The 22,762-nt window shown below is 45.2% G+C and overlaps 2 protein-coding genes across 8 annotated transcripts in view; one reads left to right on the plus strand and one right to left on the minus strand.

Moving 5' to 3' along the window:
- Positions 1–19,995, plus strand: part of LOC100695032 (ras-related protein Rab-7L1) — a 61,898-nt gene extending 41,903 nt beyond the window's left edge. The window contains exons 1-6 of one of the 5 annotated variants that reach the window (XM_019349272.2): positions 4,696–4,749; positions 12,785–12,911; positions 17,164–17,235; positions 18,011–18,192; positions 18,321–18,442; positions 19,160–19,995. In XM_019349272.2, the coding sequence (XP_019204817.1) occupies positions 12,794–12,911; positions 17,164–17,235; positions 18,011–18,192; positions 18,321–18,442; positions 19,160–19,289 (624 nt within the window). In that variant the 5' untranslated portion in view covers positions 4,696–4,749; positions 12,785–12,793 and the 3' untranslated portion in view covers positions 19,290–19,995. Of the gene's footprint in view, positions 1–4,695; positions 4,750–7,101; positions 7,407–12,728; positions 12,912–17,163; positions 17,236–18,010; positions 18,193–18,320; positions 18,443–19,159 lie in introns of those variants that run through there. The other 4 variants (XM_025901944.1, XM_019349273.2, XM_025901942.1 and 1 more) reach the window with 4 other exon arrangements.
- On the minus strand, positions 868–4,153 carry tmem81 (transmembrane protein 81). Of its 3 annotated transcripts, none has more exons than XM_025901941.1 (7): positions 4,012–4,153; positions 2,484–2,561; positions 2,007–2,278; positions 1,782–1,927; positions 1,471–1,586; positions 1,087–1,280; positions 868–1,016 (listed from the first exon to the last, which is right to left on the minus strand). In XM_025901941.1, exons 3-7 carry the CDS (start codon positions 2,256–2,258, stop codon positions 912–914), a joined length of 813 nt encoding a protein of 270 aa, XP_025757726.1. In that variant the 5' UTR covers positions 2,259–2,278; positions 2,484–2,561; positions 4,012–4,153; the 3' UTR covers positions 868–911. The 3 variants fall into 3 exon arrangements, with proteins under 3 accessions (XP_025757726.1, XP_025757725.1, XP_005477798.1); XM_025901940.1 differs by having other exon boundaries at positions 2,372–2,561; XM_005477741.4 differs by having other exon boundaries at positions 2,429–2,561; positions 4,012–4,152.
- Positions 19,996–22,762: the final 2,767 nt, after the last annotated feature.

Consider the following 22,762-nt stretch of genomic DNA (forward strand, 5'->3'; position numbering starts at 1 on the left):
GCACCAAAGCACTGCCAACAACACCAAACTGGTTATTATGGAGGACAGTCTTTAACGCTTTCACTGCCTGGCTGGAGCCGCCCTGCAGTCTGAGACTCAAACACACCTGTAAAACACACGGATCCACCTGAGCGCACAGATGTTCCAGCTGTGACCCGGAATGCTGGAAAAAAGGAACGATAGTTTTTTCACAACTCTGAAAGAATATTTTAAAATGTGGATAAAAAGCTTTGCATGCAGCAGCTGACTGATGAGCTTCAGGTTTGGGTCCTGCTGTGAGAGTAGCCTGAGCCAACACTGCCATCTACAGGAACACGGCTGCACTGCACCCTGCAGAATGAAGCGTGTGGATCAGCCCTGTGTCATCTCTGCAACGCATTATCAGATTTGTTTTGATCAGGCATCATTGCATTAAAGATGCAGTAATTAACATGAACTCTAAAAAACACATTCAGATAAAGCTCTGAATGTGTTTTGTTTGTTTCCACTCATCTGTGAGAAGAAGCCAGAAATCAGTAAATAAACGAGTGCATGAAACAGGCTGTGTCCTGCTCCAGCCTCTTTAACGGTTTCCTGCAGTGGACTTTGTAAAATCACTGCAGACGTTCAGGTGGTTCACTGACCAATGAGCCACAGCATTTATGATTAGTGGAGTGATAAGTGTGCTGATTGGATGATTTAAACTGATTAGAGACTGGAACATGATTTTAGGCTGTATTGATAAAAGTCAGCTGCTCTCCAATCTTTCCTGAAATGTTCCAAACTGAAACGTTTTCAGAGAAACTTGTTGGTGATGCGTATCTGCAGGTTTGGGTTTTATTACGTCTGTGATTTGTTTTAATAACAAACTCGTGAAAAATGATTTTACATAACTTTAATGATTTTCAATGATTTGAAGCAGGTTGGAAAATTCAGAAGGAACCAGACGCCTTTAAATTCCTCCTTCTCCTCTTCATCGCCTCGTAGCCTCTCAGCAGAGCAGTGAAGACGCCGGCGACCGCCGCACTGACGCCCATCTGTGACCAAAGCAGCAGCTAAACTTTGATAAAAGAAGCGTTAAATGAACGTGTTCCAAACCAAACGTACCGCAAGGAGAGCAAAGGGTAAGATCTTCCTCTGCTCCTCCTCCTCCTCGGTCTGGTTCTTCTCGCCTTCATCCCAAAGGGCCAGGGAGCTGTCGTAGTCCAGGCTGAGGACCCCGACGGCCAGAACACGGATGCCCCAGTAAGCCCGTTTGACCCTGCGGTAGGCGGCGTCCTGCACGTCACAGCGGTACGTCCCTGAGGACAATGGGAGGAGTCGGTCTGATTCGAGTTTCACTCTCACAAATATTTTCCTTTAGTGTCAGCGTCACCACAGAAGAAGAGCTTTTACAGGTTAGTGACCCACAAATAAAGACGGTGTATCCCAGCAGAATCACGTCACTCCTTCAATCTGGGTCTGACTGAGCACATGCAGAGGTGCGCTCACCTGCATCCTCCTCTCTGACGGGGTCCAGAACCACTCGGTCCAGCTCGGGAGCGTCCCAGTGGGCGAACAGAGCGTCGTCAGTGCTGATGATCCCTCGGGCATAACGCCACGACACCCTGAGCCGTAAAAGAAGCCGACAGAGTCAGACTGAAGATCAGAATGAAATAAACATGAAATCTAAAGCTGAAGGACACGATGAGGGCCCGCCTTCAGGCAGGAGGTTAGTTCTGTTGTCTCATTGTCCAAACGTCCCGTCTGGTCCAGCCAACCCAAAGGTTGGTTTAAAAACCAAACTGAGACCTCCTCCTCACCTCCAGGAGAACCTCCCAGTGGCCTCCATCACATCTCCCACACAGTCGACCTCCACCCTCAGTCCGGATGTGACTGTCATGGTTTGGAGTCCACACTGCCACGTGTCCATGCACTGCACCGCCCGGACGCGGCACTTCTCCGTCACCTGCAGGTCAAACACAGATGGTAACTACCTCCTCCTCCTCCACCTCCTCTTCCTGTGTTCAGCAGCATCACGTCTGTACCTCTGCTTCACCGCCGCTCGGCAGCTTCTCCTCCATCGCTGCCTTGCTGTCATTTAGGAGGCACAGAGTCTGAGTCCGGAGGCCCAGCCCACAGGTGGCGCTGCAGGGGGAGCTCTCAGTGATGACCTCCACCGGGACATTCTGCACCTCCTCTTCCAGCTGCTCCACCTGCTGCGACTCAGCTGAGGTCAGAAGGCGGAGGAAGAGGCAGACAGAGAGGAGGAAGAGGCGCTGAAGCCCAACGCTCTGCATCCTGAGGTTTGATTGGAAATCTGCAGAGAAGAAGAAACTGTTTGTCTTCATTTTATGATGAAGCCACGACTTTTACTTTGAATCCTAACAGGAAGTTTGGTCACGATTTGTACAGTGGCTCAGAGAATCCAGCGTGGATCACGTGCCAGAAATCACGCCATCATACTAACGCGTGCTGATTGGTCGGGTTTAGGACAGGAAGTTCTCCCTGGATGGCGCCTGTACCTCCAGCAGATGATAGGAGCGAAGTTAAAGCTCAGCAGAAGCTTCGTGGTGGTTGGAGGTGATGCTGTCCTGATGATCCTGATAGAAGAAAAAGAAGCACACGCTTACAGTGACTCAGTTTCACTAAGATAAATGAAAAACGTGGGAGCTCGCTGCCAGGCTGCCACGTAACTATAAAACAACGTTTTTGCGACTCGTAGCTTCCTTTAGCTCAGAATCAGAATCGTGTTTATTGGCCAAGTATATGTGCAGACACATACAAGGAATTTGGTTCCGGTAGATGGTGGCTCTCAAGCACAGCAATGTAAATCACACACACACACACACACACACACACACACACACGTGTCTATATATACATTACACATACATACACAAAGCTGTGTAAACCAACTATAAATAACTAATCTAAACTTATATACATAAAATACAGAAATGAAATGAGGTGGAATGAAAACTACAGAATGTACATAAGGGGCAGGTGCAGTCTGGCAGTGGGAGCAGTGTGACAGGTCAACTGTTTAGGAGGGAGATGGCGAGGGGAAAGAAACTGTTCCTGTGTCGGGTGGTCCTGGTCTGCAGGCTTCTGTACCGTCTGCCAGAGGGCAGCAGGTCAAAAAGTCTGTGTCCAGGGTGTGAGGGGTCTGTGATGATTCCTGCCTGTTTCCTGGTTCTTGAGAGGTACAGGTCCTGGATGGAGGGCAGGGGGGCGCCGATGATCCTTTCTGCTGCCCGTACAGTCCGCTGCAGTCTGCACCTGTCCTGTTTAGTGGCTGCACCATACCAGACTGTGATGGAGGAGCACAGGACAGACTCAATGACTGCAGTGTAGAACTGGATCAGCAGCTCCTGTGGAAGACTGTACTTCCCCAGTTGTCTCAGGAAGTACATCCTCTGCTGGGTCTTTTTGAGGATGGAGTTGATGTTGGTCTCCCACTTCAGGTCCTGGGAGATGGTGGTACCCAGGAACTTGGAGATCTCCACAGTCGACACAGGGCTGTCTGATATGGTGAGGGGGGGCAGAGTTGAGGGATGTCTCCTGAAGTCCACTGTCATCTCTACAGTTTTAGGAGTGTTCAGCTCCAGATTGTGCTGACTGCACCAGAGTACCAGCCGCTCAACTTCCTGCCAGTATACAGACTCATCACCATCCTGAATGAGGCCAATGACGGTGGTGTCATCTGCAAACTTTAGGAGTTTAACAGCCGAGTTCTTGGAGGTGCAGTCATTAGTGTAGAGGGAGAACAGTAGTGGTGAGAGGACACATCCTTGAGGGGCACCAATACTGAGGGACCGAGAGATCTTAGCTTGTGGCTAAGATCAGCTTTCCTCGTCTAATTTCACTGCTCATCATTATTTTCTCTTTTTCATGAATATTTCATGACTCATATTTGATTATTTCCTGATTTTAGTCTCAGTTTGATGAGCTGATTTTGGAAAGTGAAACACTGACACGTCTGTCGGACGGTGTCGCAGCTCTATCACCAGCAGACAGAAAGCTTTAGACTGGATAAACAGGTGAACTCACCTGCTCGGTGAAGCTCAGTATATCACCAACAGCACTTATATTCAAATGTAAAGTTGTCGTGACGACCACAGCTCCAGGGTGGAGACGTTCAGTGGGCTCAGGAATATTTTGTACCTGTAAATCAGACGTGTAGGTGTGAACCTGGTAACCGTGGAAACCAACATATCTGAACATTGTATGTTTGTGCATCTGTAACCCCTACAGACATGGTTACTGGTACTTTTTTTCGCCTTATATCATTATTTCCAATGGCCCTTGAACACACCGTGATTTTTCGTAGTCCCGTGAATGCAACATAAGCACAGCGAGGCTATCCATGTAAAACAAATGTTATAGTATGTTATAGTATAATGGAAGAAATATAGTGTTCTTTTAATAAGTTGTGTACTTTTTAGAGCCATTTATGTGTTTTGCTCTCGACCAAACCTGATGGTGCGTGTGTGTGTGTGTGTGTGTGTGTGTGTGCGTTATTAAGTAACGCGTTACAGTAACTACGTTATTATTGTGGTAACGAGCACGGTAACTAGTTATTATGCCAAAACCAGGAACGCGTTACTCGTTACTGGGATTTAGATAGGCTCGTTACTCGTTACTTCGTGTGGTGGCTATCGCGGAGCTTCCACAGATTCAATAACATTAGCAAGTGGTGGAGGCCAGCAGGTGGATGAAGGAAAAGGGAGGCAAGAGGAGAGACCCGAAGCGGCCGCCGGTCCGCGTGTCAGGTGAACTGAACTTCAGGTAAGAAGTTATGACCTGCAGTCTATCTGGGTCAGATATAAACCAAGTTTAGGTGGAGTTTATTTTCGGTATGCTGACATTTTCGTACTGCGTGCTAGCTAGCATGACGGAGTTTCTATACAGCTGGGTGGGTGCTATGTTACTGATGTTGAACTTTATTTTGTTCATACGGTTAATTATTAGAGTTGCCAACCGTCCCGTAAAAAACAGAATCGTCTGGTATTCAGAGAAAATATGACGCGTTTCGTACTGAGGTGAAAAGGAACACAGTTTGTCCCGGACTTCAGCTACAATGAAAAAGACACAAAGCTGAAGCTGCACAGCTGCCTCTTCTTCTCTCATTCTCTCCTGTTTCTACTTCAATCAGAAACTGATCAATGATCAGCTGATCGGCTTTTCTCTCTTGTTTATTTATGGCCCACTTTGCGCCAGAAAGAGGAAACCAGCGGATGGCCTGTATTTGTATAGCGCTTTACTAGTCCCTAAGGACCCCAAAGCGCTTTACACATCCAGTCATCCACCCATTCACACACTGGTGATGGCAGCTACGTTGTAGCCACAGCCACCCTGGGGCGCACTGACAGAGGCAAGGCTGCCGGACACTGGCGCCACCGGGCCCTCTGACCACCACCGGGTGGCAACGGGTGAAGTGTCTTGCCCAAGGACACAACGACCGAGACTGTCCGAGCCGGGACTCGAACCGGCAACCTTCCGATTACAAGGCGAGCTCCCAACTCTTGAGCCACGATCGCCCTGTTGTCGCGTTAAACAACAGCAGCACGTTTAAGCTTGATCAGCTGTTGTTAGAATTTATTTAATATTAATTTCTAGTATCAGCTGATGTTTGCTGGAGCCACAGCTGTAAAGCTGCTGGTCATGATGTCGGTTTGGTTATCTGGTGAGAGGGAAACATGAAGATGAAACCAGGAGATGTCCTTACTGAATCATCAGAGCTGAACAGGTGATGGAGAAACAGGTTTACCTTTTAGGTGACATGAATGAGTTGAAGGGAAGTTATGAACTGTTTCTGAGAGACAAATAACACCAGGATCCTTTTCTACGTAGCTGACAGCTGGTAACTGTGCAGGGGCGGGTCTAGCAAAGTTTTGCCAGGGGGGCAGGTAGGGCATTAACAGGGAAAGGGGGGGACAAAGAAATACTTTTCTTTATTATTCTCATTTAAAATGTCTCGCTTTTAATAAGTAATTATCTGAGTCTTACAACAAACAATTGATAGATTGATACATATATACCATCAGAACAGTGTACATCACTGTCACAACAGTGTTTATTTTCATTCAAAGGCTTTATGATTTTTCCTATAATGGTGGGCCGGTCTCTAGTCAAAATGCCCGGGACGATTTTTTTGTCCCAGTCCAGCTCTGTATGCAGCTCATCTGCAGTCTGGTGTTACCTACATCTTCCTATTCAGAAGGCAGAATTTCCAAGTTCTGAGTACAATCAAAAGCACCACGACTGCAGTTTTTGTGTTGGATGTAAAAAGCAGGCTAGAATCATGGCGGCGGTCAACGACGGTCCAGGCGTGGGATTTCTCTCGTGGAAATATGCACATTATTTTTTCCTTTCTATTGGTAGGTGGCACAGTGCACTTGTGGCAAGTAAGCAAGCTAGAAGACTGGCAGTCTGGCTGGGTATCCAGTTACAGAAGCAACACATTAACAGGAGAATTCTGAGTAAAACCAAAGTTACTTTCCCTAGTAACTAGTTACTCTGAAAGTAACAAGTATCTTGAAGTAACTGAGTTACTTTTGATAGAAGTAACTAGTAATGTAACTAAGTTACTAATTTAAAGTAACTTACCCAACACTGGTAATGAAGCACTTTCACAAATGCACCAAAATAATGCAATTCACCTTTCTTTCAGTCGTACATGTTACTCGGTGCCTTTTATGCACTGTGTCATTTCAGTTATGGGTTAATTCATGTAAATAAGTTACTTAAAACTAATTAAGTTACAAACATTTCATAATTTGATTACACATGCCTTGAAAAGGGGTGTATAAATGTATTTGATTGTAATGCTGTAAAGCAATACAAACTGAATTCATAGAAACAGAAACGATGTTAAAACAACAGTGTCCTTGATTTTGAACACTCGTTTTATTCAGAAACGGTTTTGTTCATTGCTCTGTATGTGCAGGCTGTTTTTTTTGTGAACCTGAAGTTGGTTCTGGATACGGATGGCGAGCAGCGTGGCCAGCTGTTACCCATAGATGAAACTGTGTGTGTTTGTAAAACATATTGACACACATTAAACATTTATTTGTGAAGCTCAGGTTACAGATACAAAACAAAAGACTACGAGTGAAACTGTGTGCTCGTGTCGCCCTCGCTGTGTGTCAGTTTCAACTTGAAAGTACAAATTTTGACCCGATTTTTCTTCCTTTCACCTGATTGGTCAGTGTCATGTCATGTAACAATCCAATCAGAGAACAGATGGTTTGGTTGCGCTTCACTGAGCTTCAGGTCCTGGAAGGGTAACAGAGTTTAAAGCTGGATGAGCAGACACAGAAACAAACGTGTCCAAAACTGCGTCAGGTGTGAATGCGAGGGACTAAAGATGTGGGTGGAGTTCCCACACAAGCTTCGGTGTGAGCTCTGTGTCAGCGCGCCATCGTCACGTGGTCAGCCTTCAGGTAGCACCAAGATCATTACTAGTCAATAAATGTATTGATCCACAGCAGTGTTTACACCACGGCCTGCTGTGTGACCACAGAGACGCTGCTACATTGTTTGCTAACAGCAGACATTCGGATTCTACTTTTGATTTTGACCCAGGTGTCGTCCACGTATCTGTACCTGCATCCAGGTGCTGTCCCTTTGAAAGAGCCACAAGCCTTATTTTCCACCCCCTCCATGTAAAGGTTGGCTCCAATCGGCTCACGGGCACACCCATGTTTGTGTCTGTAGAAACCCTGGTTGTACTTAAATATGTGGAGGTGAGGCAGAGGTGTAACAGTGTGCAGGTCTGATCGGGGTGGAGCTTCTGTTTTCTAAGCAGGGGTCTTGTTGTAGTCGCTTTCTGACCGTCTCCACTGCTTCAGTATGTTAGTGAAGCATGAGACCACAGCACTGTGGGTTCATCTGGATCCAGGGGGAGTCTCTGGGCCGGTGAAGTGGGTGGAGTTTTTGATGTGGTGGGTGTGGTGCCCATGATGGTGGCTGAGTGTTTGTGGGACTCCTCTGAGTGTCGGTGCCAGATGATGGCAGAGTGAACTGGTTTGTAAAGCTCGGAGGAGACGTCAGGTTGGATTGTTTCTGCTTACACACACTGACGCGTCTGCTTCCTGTTTATTCAGTCACTGCAGTACTGATGCATTAATAACACGTTACACAAGGTAAACAAAACATATGCTAAAAACATGAAGTATCAGGTTGTAATCTTGTTGGTATTATTAATAGTAAATAGATCACTAGTTGAACATGTTGTGGTTCTACATGTTCTGATAAACTCAGCAGCATTAATAACAGATAATATGACAGTGCTGTCCATAATAACACAAATGTAACTTTCTAATCATGTGTAACGTCTAATAAATGACAAAAACAGAGTAAAGTGGTGATTGTTGGATTTTCTTTGTTCTCTGAAGTCATTTTATGTCATTTTGTACCTTTAGAAAAGCGGAGCACTCGATAATGTTTCAAAGACTCTTTGTGGGCGCGCTGCTGTCTGTTTGAGCTGTTTGGGGAAATGCACTGAGCTGTAGTTTGTCACTGTGACCACTAGATGTCGCCACATGACAGCCACAGACTCCAGCTTGAAAGGCACACAGACAAAGAGAGCACATCAGCTGTGATGTTCGCATGTCTGCAGTTGGAGAAGGTGGAGTCAGTCAGCTCAGGCAGGTTTACTGCAGCTGAACTCCTGATTCTGTTTTTCTACAACTAATCACGGTGAAGCTGAATAAAGCAGCAGAGTCGGGTCTGCCGGTGTACCTGCAGCCTTTACAAAGGGTGGGAGGAGCTTAGCTCAGCGCAGCATTGTGTTTGTGCCCGGTTTGAGGAAAATGAAGCCCAGCCAGAGATCACACCAGACAAAGAAGATAAATGAATCATCAGAGCGACTGCTGAGATTCTGCTGATGGCCTTCAGGGAAAAAGCTGTGACCCGCCCACCTGTGCCACGCCCTCCAGGTCAACTGTGAGTGCTGAGAGACCCGAACCCAGGTTTAACCAGACCTGTCAGAGGTGGAGAGTCATCCTGCTGGGAGGAGTCAGAGATCTCCTGCAGAGACAAGAACACACAGTTAATCAGTTGGTGTTAACTTACTTCAGAAGTCACTCCAGTTCTGTCACATGCTGGATCCCTGCTGATCGTGTGAGCACACCTGGTACACGTGGTGTTAAGTGTCTGTGTGTGCCACTGCTTTCACATAACAACACAAACTGAGGGTGCTCTCCTCCTGCCTGGTGTTTGGTACTCAGGGGCCAATACTGGGAACAGGAAGTCTGCACAGAGGGTCACTAACCCCACCCAAAACTTCACCGGCTGCCCTCTGACACCCCCGGAGGCCATCACCAGATCCTCCTGTCTCAGGTAAACCAGGCACCCCACCCACCACCTGTCTGACCCGCTGCCCTCAGGTCAGTCAGGTCACTAACAGCATCACCCCCCCTCTTCTCCGCGTCGACCCACAGCTCGGCTGTTTTGTGGGAGCTGATGGTGTGAAGACCTGAAACACACTCAGTTTTACAGAGCTGCACATCATTCAGCTGAACACCTGCTGGAAGGATCAGAGCCTTCAAAGAATTACACCTGAAACTCTAACCAACCCTAACCCTGAACAGGTCACATACAGCATCCGTTACAGATGAAAACATCTGTAGCTAAAAAAGCAGAAACCCTGCCACACCACAGACAGTCTGAGCGTTTTAAACACAAAACGTTAAAGACTCCCTGTGTTCAAACTGCTGCTGCTGCTGGGATAAAGACAAAGGCAGGCCTGGTGAGAAGAGCAGCTGTTTTTAAATCGTGAGTGACACCGGCAAAAGGATCAAGACACGGAAACACACTGACGGAGTCACAGAGGTGAGTCTGCTTCATGACAACTGAAGCACCCACCAATAACTGTCAAACTCGACTCCACAAGGCCCAGAGCGAAGAAGATGAAGAGGAGATGCAGCAGGATGAGGGCAGAGGAGGAAGAACCACAGAGTAAAAGCAGGTAAACTCTGCCTGCATCACAAAGATGATGGTGGGGACAGTGAAGTCTTTATGAAGGTGAAGCCTCCATGAAAATGTCCTCATGGTTCACGTTTACTCTGCAGCTTTGAAGCTTTGGTTACGATGCACAGCCTGATTTCTCTGTTGTTTCTCTATCAGTGAAACTTGTAACATTTCTCACTCGATGCTCTGCTCTTTTGTGTGATGGAGATTTCACATCTGTATTTTGAAATGCAGCAGCCTGTGTAGTCTTCCTTGACAGTAATTTGCTGACGACACCACCGTCATAGGACTGATCGACAACAACGATGATTCAGCCTACAGAGAGGAGGTTCAGCATCTGAAGCAATGGTGTGACGACAACAACCTGCATCTGAACACAGCCAAGACCAAGGAGATGGTAATCGGCTCCAGGAGAACAAAGCGATCTGAGCACTCTACCCTCTACATTGATGGGGAGGAGGTAGAAAGGGTAGAAAGCTGTAAGTTCCTCGGAGTCCACATCTCGGCCGACCTTACCTGGTCCACAAACATCTCCCACCAGGTAAGGAAAGCACAACAAAGGCTGTACTTTCTCAGGAAACTGCTAGTAAACGTCTACCGCTCCACCATCGAGAGCCTTCTGAGTTACTGCTGCACCGTGGAGGACAAGAGGAAACTGCAGCGGGTGGTGAGGGCAGCGGAGCGGGCAATCGGCACTTCACTAACCCCCCTCAGAGACATTTATACTGACAGACTTCAGCAGAAAGCCAGCATCATCATCAAGGACTCCTCACACCCTGGACACTCCCCCCCCCCCCCTCTGGTAAACTCTACAGGTCCATCAGGTCAAAGACAAACAGAATCAACAGAAGTTTTTACCCACAGGCTGTCAAACATGCCCTACCTCCTCCCTGATTGGAGGATAACTGCAGTCATAGACATTACATTTTATTTATACATCATATTTCTATTTATACTATAATGCAACCAACATTCCTACCTCTGTAAACTGTGTTTATTATAACATTATTTATTTACCTGTTGTTTCTGATCTTTGGTAAACGGTCTGGTTCTTATATGAATTAGAATTCAACTTTATTGTCATTGCACATGCACAGGTACAGGGCAACGAAATGCAGTTTGCATCCATCCAGAAGTGCTTTAGCCGCGATATAGATATATTACAATATAAATTAGCAATAATAGAGATGTGTAATTATATTACAGAAATGGGTCTATTATGGTATGTTATAATGTACACAGTGTGAAGTATGTTATGAATATTCTATAATTATAAGTATGTACAGGCTGTAGTGAGTACAAGCTATGTACAGGCTATGAACAGGATATAAATATGAAATAAAAACTATACAGAAATCTGAGATATACAGTTATACAGAAATGTGAACTATGTAAGTTATAAACAGTTGTGGGATTAAAAATTATCGTATGTACAGAATGATTATCTACACAGAACTATACAGTAGTGCAGTTAAGATAAGTGAGATATGTGGATAATTGTGATAGTGATAAAGTGCTAGTGGTTGTGGGTGTGTGTATGTTCAGTCCATGAGTTTAACGTGGGTCAGATGTCAGGAGGCAGAGTTCAGGAGTCTGACAGCTGTGGGGAAGAAGCTGTTCTGGTACCTGGTGGTCTTAGTCCGGAGGCTCCTGTAGCGCCTCCCAGAGGGCAGGAGGGTGAAGAGTCCATGTGATGGGTGACTGGGGTCTCTGATGATTTTCCCAGCCCTTTTCAGACACCACTTCCTGTAGATGTCCTTTATGGCAGGAAGTGGTGCTCCGGCGATGCGCTGGGCAGTTTTCACGACCCTCTGCAACGCCTTCCGGTCCGAGGCAGAGCAGCTCCCGTACCAGACTGTTATACAGTTGGTCAGGATGCTCTCGATGGTGCAGCGATAGAAGTTCACCAGGATGTCTGAGGACAGGTGGTTCTTCCTCAGAGTCCTCAAGAAGAAGAGGCGCTGGTGAGCCTTCTTGACCAGCTTGGAGCAGTTGGTCGTCCAGATGAGATCCTCGGAGATGTGGACTCCCAGGAACTTGAAGCTGCTCACACGCTCCACAGCCGTCCCCTTAATGTGGATGGGTGGATGTGGGTCAGCATTCCTCCTGTAGTCCACGATGAGCTCCTTAGTCTTCTCGGTGTTAAGCAGCAGGTTGTTTGTGTCGCTGAGAAACAGCTTTTATACAACATTCACAGCCATGCATTCACTTTTCTCTACCGGAGTGTGTCCTACCTAACATTCACACACTGGTGGGCGCATCAGAGAGCAGCTTGGGTTAGTATCCTGCCCAGGGATGTTTGGCATGCAGACTGGAGCAGCCGGTGATTGAACCACCAACCTTCCGATTAGTAGACCCACTCCGGGTGAACACAGCTGTGACTACCTGGCCACAGGTAATTACAGACTGCCATGAAACCAATAGAAACCAATGTGCAAACAATGAAAAGTGATGCCACGAAGACCTTGTCCTTTGGCCAGTGGGAATTTGAGAGTGCAGAGTCACTAACAGCCCGCTGTCCACGAAGGCGTGGTTTATGTGTCTGATTCATATTTATGGCCTGCAGCAACTTCTTGTCAGGAAACAGGCGCAGCAGAGTGTTGAAATAGCGACTCCGGCAGCACTGTTCTACAGTTAGCTTTGAGGTTTGAGCCTGGCTGTCTCTCTGGGTTTAAGACAGGGCAGATTTGAATGTAGTGTAATTTAAAGAAACAGAACATGTATGTGTGGTATTGTTTAGTTAGACGTGAGTAAAATGTGCGTCTGGCTCATAAATGGTGTTTCCTGAGCAGAGGTGTGAACTTTGAGCTCTCCATGCTGAGGTCTGTCACCTGCTGTTGTGTAACAGAGGACAGCGATGACGGAGCACCTTCTGAAAATTCTCATTGTTGGTGATGGAAACGTCGGCAAGTCTTCCTTTGTTCATCGCTACGTTAGCGGACAGTTCAACAAGACCTACAAGATGACGGTGGGAGGTAGGGCTGCTTTACTTTATTGTGTCTTTGAAATATTGGCAGGGTCCTCGTGGTGTGTTTGGGTGCCCTGACACTTTGCATGGTCATCAGAAAACTTCAAATGTCATGTTAGAATTAGCAGGCACTAACCTCACACTGGTTTTTATATCGTAGAGGAGCAGACTGATGTTCATGTAAAATCTGAAGACAGATGGAATATAAAAGTGGATAACCACTTTGGTCCTGACTGAGAAAACAAAAACCGTCAGACTGTTGAACAGCTCCTGCTTTGGTCTCATGTTACATAAGATGATGATTTAATTTAAACTGTAAAGGATCTTAACATCTATCTGTCCTCTATCCCACCACTATTGTCTCATTTCCTTCACTTCTTCCTGAATTAGAAATGTCTCAGAGAAGTTGTGTTATTCAAGGAAATTTGCTTACTGTGCGAGTTCCCTGGGGAACCTTCACCAGCTGTATTTAAAGAAAATGCTTTAAATCGTTCCTCAAGGGACCTTATATTTATTATACACACACAAAGGGTTTTTTTAGTTTAATTCAATTTAATTTACATAGCGCCAAAGTGGAGGAAGACAGGATAAAGACATGCTGTGGAAGAGAGACAGAGATTAATAACAAGTATGATTCAGTGCAGAGAGGTCTATTAACACATGCCCACATAGCAAAATTGGTATGGCCCGGATCTGGCCCACACAATGTGGTTACACATGGCCCACATACCGCAAAGAATGACGGCCCTTTGGTGGCCCAGACTGTAGAGGTGGCCCACACATGGGCCAGCACAAGGCCAGTTGCAGACACACTGCTGGCCCATGTGTGGGCCACCTCTACAGACCAGTTTCAGCTCTGGCCCCAGATGTCAACCTAATGTGTACCTTAATCAAGCCATGTAATAACAACATGTGCCGGAACATAATAGTGCAAAAGTAACATGACAAAACTCTGTTCAGACAGTGAATGGACTGATTCTTACATAGAGCTTTTCTACTCTCACGGGTTACTGAAAGTGCTCTATACAACATGCCACATTCACCCGCTATCTCTAAACTGAGTGCTTCCTAACTACATTCACACTCTTGGCATGCAGACTGGAAGAGCCAGGGATCAAACCACTAACCTTCCGATGAGTAGGTGACCTGCTCTACCTCCTGAGCTACAGCCACTCAGTGGTAAATATGAGTAAACCCTCACTAGGTCTTGGATAAAGTCTACACTCACAAACCTGTCAAACCTGCATTTGAAATGTTGGCCACCATAGCAGTATAGTATTGGAACATGGCATTTGGGTCTTCTAACTAAAATAGGAAAATAGGAACATAAATAGTGCCATCATTGCCAGACCTGGCCCACATCTGGTTGACATACACCCTGCCATGACACCAGTCAGTCAGAAGTGCCAGCTTGATGCCAGATCCCGGCCCCACCTGTTTTCTATGGGCCCGGGCCACATAAACCAAACCACAATCGAGCCAGATATGGCATGCCATCACATAAACAGTGCCATTAATGCCAGGCCTGGCCCATATCTGGATGACATATGTCTTATCATGCCAGAAGTCAACCAGCAGTGCCGGCTTGATACCAGATCCGGGCCAGACCTGCTTGCTATGTGGGTAGTGAATGAAGAAGAAACACCCAGTGCATCATGGGAATCCCCGGCAGCCTACGTCTATTGCAGCATAACTAAGGGAGGATTCAGGGTCACCTGGTCCAGTCCTAACTATATGCTTTAGCAAAAAGGAAAGTTTGAAGCCTAATCTTGAAAGTAGAGATAGTGTCTGTCTCCTGAATCCAAACTGGAAGCTGGTTCCACAGAAGAGGGGCCTGAAAACTGAAGGCTCTGCCTCCCATTCTACTTTTAAATACTCTAGGAACAACAAGTAGGCCTGCAGTGTGAGAGCGAAGTGCTCTAATAGGGTGATATGGTACTACAAGGTCATTAAGATAAGATGGGGCCTGATTATTTAAGACCTTGTATGTGAGGAGCAGGATTTTGAATTCTGGATTTAACAGGAAGCCAATGAAGGGAAGCCAAAACAGGAGAAATCTGCTCTCTCTTTGTTGAAGGACCTCACGGAGGCAAAAGTGAACTCAGAATAAACAGCTTTATTGCAGGAAGGTGACCGAACAGAAGACTAACTATACTGGAAAATATAAACTAACAGACAGGTAAACAGGGACTGGAACACAGAGCGTAGACTGAGGGTGAGGAGACATTAACGACGCAACAGAGAACAAAGGAAACACAGGGCTTATATACACACAGCAGTAATCAAGGGATGGGAGACAGGAGGGGAACACACGTGGGAGAAATCACAGCTGACGAGACAGGCGAAATGTAAACTGAACACACTCACATAAGACAAGGACCTTCAGAATAAAACAGGAAACTAACAGACACAGAGGACCAGACAAGACACCGAACTTAACAGACTGATTCACGAGCAGACACAGTGGTCGTGTCCAAATTCATGGGCTGCATCCTCCTGAGGACCCGGCCTTCGCGGTCTACGTGGGTCGGGTCCTCAGAAGGTCGGGTAGGCCGGAAGTAAACGGCTGTGAAATGGGACGGTCTAGCCTTCTGATTAACGTCACCGCTGTCTCGGTGGAGTTTAATAAACTCGGCCGTCTGCTCCTTGCTATGTAAAATATAACAGGACACTGGCGTAAATTCTCAACCGTCTCATACTTCTGTTTAATCAGTTTTCTGTTTGACGTTTATTCAGCTGTGTGAAAACCACCCGGGGGATTAATAAAGTTTTATTTTATCTAATCTAATCTAATATCTTTAATCTCAGCCAAACCGATTTACTCACGAACAAATAAAACACTGAAAAAAGCCAAACAATATCATTTCTAGGTTGTCTAAGTGACTTATGTTTAACCTGAGTAGCGAAAGTCCGCGGTGATCTGAAAATGATGTGCCGGGAGTTGTGCCGTTCTCGGCGGCTTCAGTGACCCTCGAGCTATCGAGCTGGTGGGTAACAGACGTCTCCGAAAACATTGAAGCACTTTTGCAAATATGTGATATCTTGATAAACCGAGCAGATATTTGAAGTTTACACAGCTACATTCTCGCCTGAAAATATGTTAAAAGTTTATTTTGTGACCCAGAAAGATTAATAAAAATAATTTTAAAACTTCGTAGCGGCCGCCATTGCCAGAAACTGGAGTTTGGCTGGGCCGCGCTATGAATTCTGGGATATGGTGGGCCACGAAGGACACACCCGACCCATCCTGCAAATTCGGGGAAAAGGAGGACGCATTTGTCGGCTGCATTCGGAGGAGTCTACAAATTTGGACAGCCTTCGGCACGTCGCTGTGACGTAATCGGTCTACAAATGCGGCCTCAGGAGGATGCAGCCCATGAATTTGGACACGACAAGTGACACCATGGACAGACAGACGGACATACGGGCAGAGAAGACTAAGCACAGACAAAACCCAAACCATAATAATAGTAATAATAATAATAATAATAAACACAGGATAGCTAAAGAATCAGAACATAATTATAATGAGCATAATCTGGAAAAACACCAAAATACAAGAAACCAAAAAAGCAGGGTCAAAATGTCCCAGAACCGTGACAGTGTCAAAATGTGTTTTTCATCTCAGGACCTTGGCTGTAAGAAAAGTTTTGAACTTTATGATCTAAAACTTCGTCTGTTTCTCACAAAAATCACTGGAGTTGATTTTCGTCTTTGTTCTTTGGTTTGCTGTGACTGACGACTTCAGTCCGCCGGTCTGCACAGCCACATTTGAACCCATCACAGCCTCAGCAGGTGTTTCACCAGAGCAATCCTCCTTTTAAACCAAAGCTCCAGGAAATAATGTGGTTCACAGTCTCTCTGCACGAGTTGAATCAAATAAACAGGAGATCACTGATTATGTCACAGCCTTTAATCTGTTTGCACGATTAGAAATTGTCGATTAGTCACCTGATTCAGACCCCAGGTGTACAAAATACTGAATGAATAATTACAGGATGAGACACGTTGTTTATTTAAATATTTATACATAACTGAAAGCAACTGAGAATGAGTGCAGGTTCAGCTCTCACTTCTTTGTGCTTAATGAATAATTTCACAGAGGTTTCACTTCAGAAGAAGTAAAGTGAAACTTTGGGGGAATTTTTTTTAATTTGAGTTTATTTTCATATTTTGAGCTTCCTGTGTAGACGTGCCTTCAGTGCTGTTTCATTTCTCTCTTGCTGCGTCTCTAACACAGATTGTATTTCCTTCTGCAGTGGATTTCTCCGTTAAGCTGCTGCGCTGGTCGGATAAAGAGAAGGTCCGACTGCAACTCTGGGACATCGCAGGTACAAAGAAAGTTTGGCTTCAGCTTTTTTAGCCTGAGTGGGTCAGCTGATGCTACTTAAGACTAGTTAAGTGAAGTAAAACTACTAACTTGAGAAAAAGATCAAAATCAACAGAAATGATACGGTGTGCAGGTAGAACAACAGCAAGTGTTTGAAGTTTTAGTCAGTGTGCTCAACAAGCATCTGGAGGCTTTGGTGCACCTGTTTAGAAACTGCTTTGTCTACCTGACATAAAGGGCTGTGTTTGTACTGAACATCTCCAATCTGTTCAAAATAATTAACAATGATAAATTCAAACAAATAATGAAACAAAAAAACTAAACTGAACATTTTCAGACAGGAACAAAACTGAAAGCAATTAAAAACAGTTCAAAATAAAATAAAACTTAAATTCAAAATCTCTAAAGTCTCTGCATATTGACTGGGCCATGGATGGATGGATGGGTGAATGGATGGATGGGTGGTTGGTTGGTTGAATGGTTGGTTGGTTTGGTTGGTTGGTTGGCTGGTTGGTGGGTTGGTTAGTTGGATGAATGCATAGATGGATGGTTAGTTAAATGGACAGATATTTGAATGGATGGATGTTGGTTGGTTGGTTGGTTGGATGGATGGATGGATGGATGGATGGATGGATGGATGGTTGGATGGATGGATGGATGGTTGGTTGGTTGGATGGATGGATGGATGGATGGATGAATGCATAGATGGATGGATGGTTGGATGTTTAATGGATGAAGGCCCTGATGAGACACTGACCTTTGCCTCATCTCTTCAGGCCAAGAGCGTTTCATATCCATGACCAGGATCTACTATAAAGGGGCGCTGGGCTGTGTGGTCATGTTTGACGTCACCAGTTCCTCCAGTTTCTCCAGCTGTCGCCATTGGAAACAGGACCTGGACAATAAGGCCATGCTGCCCAACGGAGACTCCATCCCCTGCATCCTGGTGGCTAACAAGGTGATTGAGTGCAGCTAATGAATAATCCACCTGGAAGTTTTCAAGTTCAGGCTTTACTAATGAGCACAGGCTGCTTACATGCAGTGAGTCACCTGACTATAAACTTTTCTGTTTCGGTCTGTTTGCAGTGCGACCTCGCTCACAGGGCCGTCTCTGCAGACACCATTGACAAGTTCAGCAAAGCCCACGGCTTCATTACTTGGATGGAGACGTCAGTCAAAGACAACAAGAATGTTGAAGAAGCCATGAGGTAGGAAGAGAACTTCAGAGGCAGAGATCAGAGAATTTTTTATTTTCATTTTTAGGAATTTAGATTTAAACCTGGACCAATCCAGTAGAATCCCACGTCTCAGTTTGGTGTTATGTGCAGTTTCAATAAAATGTAAGATGCAAGAATGAAATTAGCTTATGTTAGCACCTACAAAAGCTGGAATCAACCTGAACAATTAGTCTGCAGTTCCTCTGAGGTCCTCCTCCTTCATAACACCTGTGGGGGAGGGGGCGTTTCTACAACTCACCATTTTGTATTATTAGGGGCGTGGCCTCTTTGACTGACAGGTGGATGGGGGCACAGCCAGCTGTAACTCCTAGCTGTCTGCTAGCTTTTAAATAGCTAACAACTTCATATTTGCTTGCCTGGTTAAATGGAACGACGGCTTTATTCTTTAAAGACGATGCTCTGAATGTTGGAGGGACATGGTGCAACAGCTTGTTTTCTCCCATCATTGAAATTACTGAAGCTCAAAGCGAGCAGCTCAAAGAGTTTCTGAGCAGGACATCATCTAGCAGGTTTTGGCTGGAAACAGCTGGGATGTTTTTGAACATTATCGAGGCATCCAGGCCGTCTTTCCTTTGACACAAAGGTCTGTGATCTAAAGCAAGACAGAAAAAGAGTATTAAACAGAAAATTCAATCTGATCAGTCAGGAAAACACGTCATTAAAGCTGTGAAATCTGTGGCGTTTCAGGATGCTGGCGCAGGAGATTCTGTCGGTTCAGTCCACCATGGACCCGATCCACAGACCTGAATTCCGAGTTTATCCTCACCCGGACTCAGAGTTCAACAGAAGCTCAGGAGAAGGACGAGGCTGCTGCTGAAACCACGAGCATCACTCGGAGCACAGCAGGAAATACTTTTCATGTGGATGTGAACTGTACGCTCTAAACATGTGATCACCGGAAGGACTGTGAACTGTTAGCAACTCTAAATGAAGTTTGACTGTCTCGGAGCTGATTCTGGCTCTCCCACCTTTAATAGTTTCATTTTGAGTTAAAGATGTAAGTTAAACCAAGTTCAAATAAAGATCAGGCCTCGCCTATAGCAAGAAGCAACACTAAGGACAAACACTGGTATGTGTTTCACTGGTGTGATCAGAAACAGGTGAGACAGGTTAAAAGGTCCGATGGCGTGACGTCGAGTGGGGAGCACAGAAGAAAAGCTGCTGGAGACGATGGTGAACATGACCTTAGCGTGTTTAGCGGTTTGTGCTGCAGCCTGATGAGCACCAGCCTCACACAGCAGAAACACAGTCAAGGCTTCTGCCACAACTTCACCTACATCCAAGGTGCCCAGAGAAGGAAACTAACTCTGAAGAGATTAAAGCTCCAGAAACACTCACATATATCCATAGTAAACAAAACAACTTTATCAAATAACTTTATTCATTTCAGCTTCGTCAGTCCTGATCCACCTGAGTTTGAGAGTCCTGGGTGGGGAACCAAAAAGATCTTTGACTAAAGAAGTGAAATAATTGGTTCTGACCAGTGTTGGTCAAGTTACTTGAAAAAAGTAATCAGTAACTAATTACTGATTACTTCCCCAAAAAAGTAATCCCGTTACTTTACTGATTACTTATTTTCAAAGGTAATTAATTACTTAGTTACTTTTTAAAAACACGATTTACAACCTGAATAGGTGATAAAGCGATAGATCTTTCAGCCCAATTCCACTTTTTCTGCATAATCCATCATACAAAATGTAATCAAATGGAAACGTCTCTGTTTAAAACGTGTTTTATTAGTTTTAATCTTTTAACTTTATGCATCAAGCAAAAATTAAATTATATGCAACATTCTCTGACTGGAGGAAATTTGTTTAACATTTAAACCTATTTTCTGCACATTCCAGCACATAAAATAAAATATGTTTTTGTGTTTACACTCAGACTTTCAAATAGATGCAAGTAAAACACAACAGAAAATAAATAAAATCAAAGACTCAGCGGTCCTGTTGCTCTATTTTCACCTGTAAAGCAGGACTGGGGTAGGCGGAGGTTTACCCTGGTGCAGGTGTGCCGCAGCGGTCAGTTGAAGACTCCGCGAGTTTCTCTGTGAATTTCACATTACGTCGTAGTACACTTGCTGCTTGCTTGGAAGTTTAGGGGTTTAAAAAGAAGTTTTCTTCCCACGCACAGTGGACACTGATGTTTTTGTCACTTTTTATGGAATCAAACTCAAAATAAGGTCAGTACTTCCACGCTTTAAACGCTGCACGCTCATACTCTCTCCGCACTCGATATATTATCCATTGTTGATCTGCACACAGCTGTTGTCACAAACGTCGCACTCGCTTACGTCACTGTCATGAGACATTCTCGCAAAAAACTCACGGCTTTAGTAACGCAGTAACGCAGCGTTCCTACGGGAAAGTAACGGTAATCTAATTACCTTTTTTGCAACAGTAATCCCTTACATTACTTGTTACTTGAAAAAAGTAATAAGATTACAGTAACACGTTACAAGTAACGCGTTACTGTAATCTTTTACGCGTTACTGCCCATCTCTGGTTCTGACGTACTAAATAATGAATGACACACACCTCCAGCCTCTGACACCGGAGAGAGCACACGAGCCAAAAAGAAAAAAAGTCTGGTTCAAACATTTTAAACTCGAAAGGTTAAATTCATGTTTGGGAATCAGCAGGTGTGCCAGCCAGGCAAGCAGTGCGAAGCAGAGGCTGAAATGAACACAGACAGGCGGCGTTCAGCGTAGGCGTGGCGACCATGATGGTATGAGGAGGACCAGAAGGAGCACGTGGAAGGTGAGTGTATCGTGAGAGAACAAGGTGCAGAGCGTGCTCAGTGCAGCCGTCAGATCATCTCCTAACACGCCTGACACATGGTGTCCCGTGCTGGCGGCGAGGTGTGTGTGTGAGTGGGTGCTGCACAGCGTCAGTGGGACATGCACGTGGGTGCACATGTGCTCTGCTGTAACAGCCCGGCATGGAAAGTCTGAGACGGGAGCTCCGACCTGCTGCGAGAAATTCTGCTTTTTTTACACTTTTTTTCACCTGCTGACGGTTTTTAACATCTTTTAGTTTCTCAGGGTGTCTCCTTGTTTCATTTCCTGTTCCAGTTACCTTCCCTCTGCGTTTCAAATGGTTTACTTCCTGCCTTTGTCTGTTTCCCTCCTCCTGTGTTTGCTGTACCTCCATATATGTTTCTCTTCTGTTTGTCTGCGCTTCAGTTTGATTCCTTTGAGCTTATTTGACCTTTCCGTGGGTTTCTGTGGGTTTCCAGGCTAACCAGCATGCTTTGTGTATTTCCTTTTGCCTGACCTGATGTCATCTGCATTTGGATCCAGTTGTAGCACAGAAACATTTTTCAACAAAGGCCTTCAGACTGTTTTTTCTAGATCTGATTAATAAACAGGCTAAAAAGTCAAATACCATCTTTATGATTACCTGACTAGGTAAAGTAAAGATAATCTGGATTATCCTCCCAGGGTGTCATTTAGTTCAGTGAGAGGTCTCAGTGAGAGCCAACCTGAGAAATTCTTAGCTTGGATTTGGAGCAGGTTCATAAAATGGTCATACTAAACTCTGGTAAAATTACTTCAATCCCCCAAAATAATTGCAGTGAGTAATATCAGGAAACCACAGGCACATGATCAATAAACTACCTTCAGCTTCAAAGAGACACTCATCATCTCACGCTGTTTCATCGACGCTACTGAACAGCCAATTGGTGGCATGCAGTCTGACAACATCACATTTTAGTACCTGCTTGGATCACTTGGAACCCCGGACTAGCAGGAGCTAAAAAGGTACCTGGTACCCAGTACTATGACCTAATGGAAAACCCTGAAAAGCGTGGCGAACCGTGCCGAGTCGATCTGAGTAGGTACCACCACAGACTTTGTAGCTCTTTGAAAGAGGACTGGTGTCTGTCAGAGTCCAATAAAAATAGCGTACGAGTCGTTTTTAGCTCCTAAACTTGGTTTCAGGTACTTTTTAGCAGCTAAATCTAAACAGCAGTGGAAAGCGACGCAGAAGCCACAGAGGTGGAACCACAGCTATTAGAATCCGGCAACTTTAAGATTTCATTATTCAGACCCAGAAGATTCATTTATGTTTTATAGAGTCTGTGGTTTACTTCCTGTTTTATTTTGAAGGTTTGATGCTCGTGTGTTTTCTTCCCTCCTTTTGTCTTCCCCCTGCTCTTATTAGCGTGTGATTATTATCCTTCCCCCTGATCTTCTCCTTTGGCTCTGTTAGCTTATGGCGTTATTTTTGTGCCACTATTCTGAGCGCACGTAAAAAAAACTTTGTTGCATTTTGAGGAGAAATTTAT

Source organism: Oreochromis niloticus, linkage group LG20 (assembly GCF_001858045.2).
Source record: "Oreochromis niloticus isolate F11D_XX linkage group LG20, O_niloticus_UMD_NMBU, whole genome shotgun sequence".
Lineage (NCBI taxonomy): Eukaryota > Metazoa > Chordata > Actinopteri > Cichliformes > Cichlidae > Oreochromis > Oreochromis niloticus.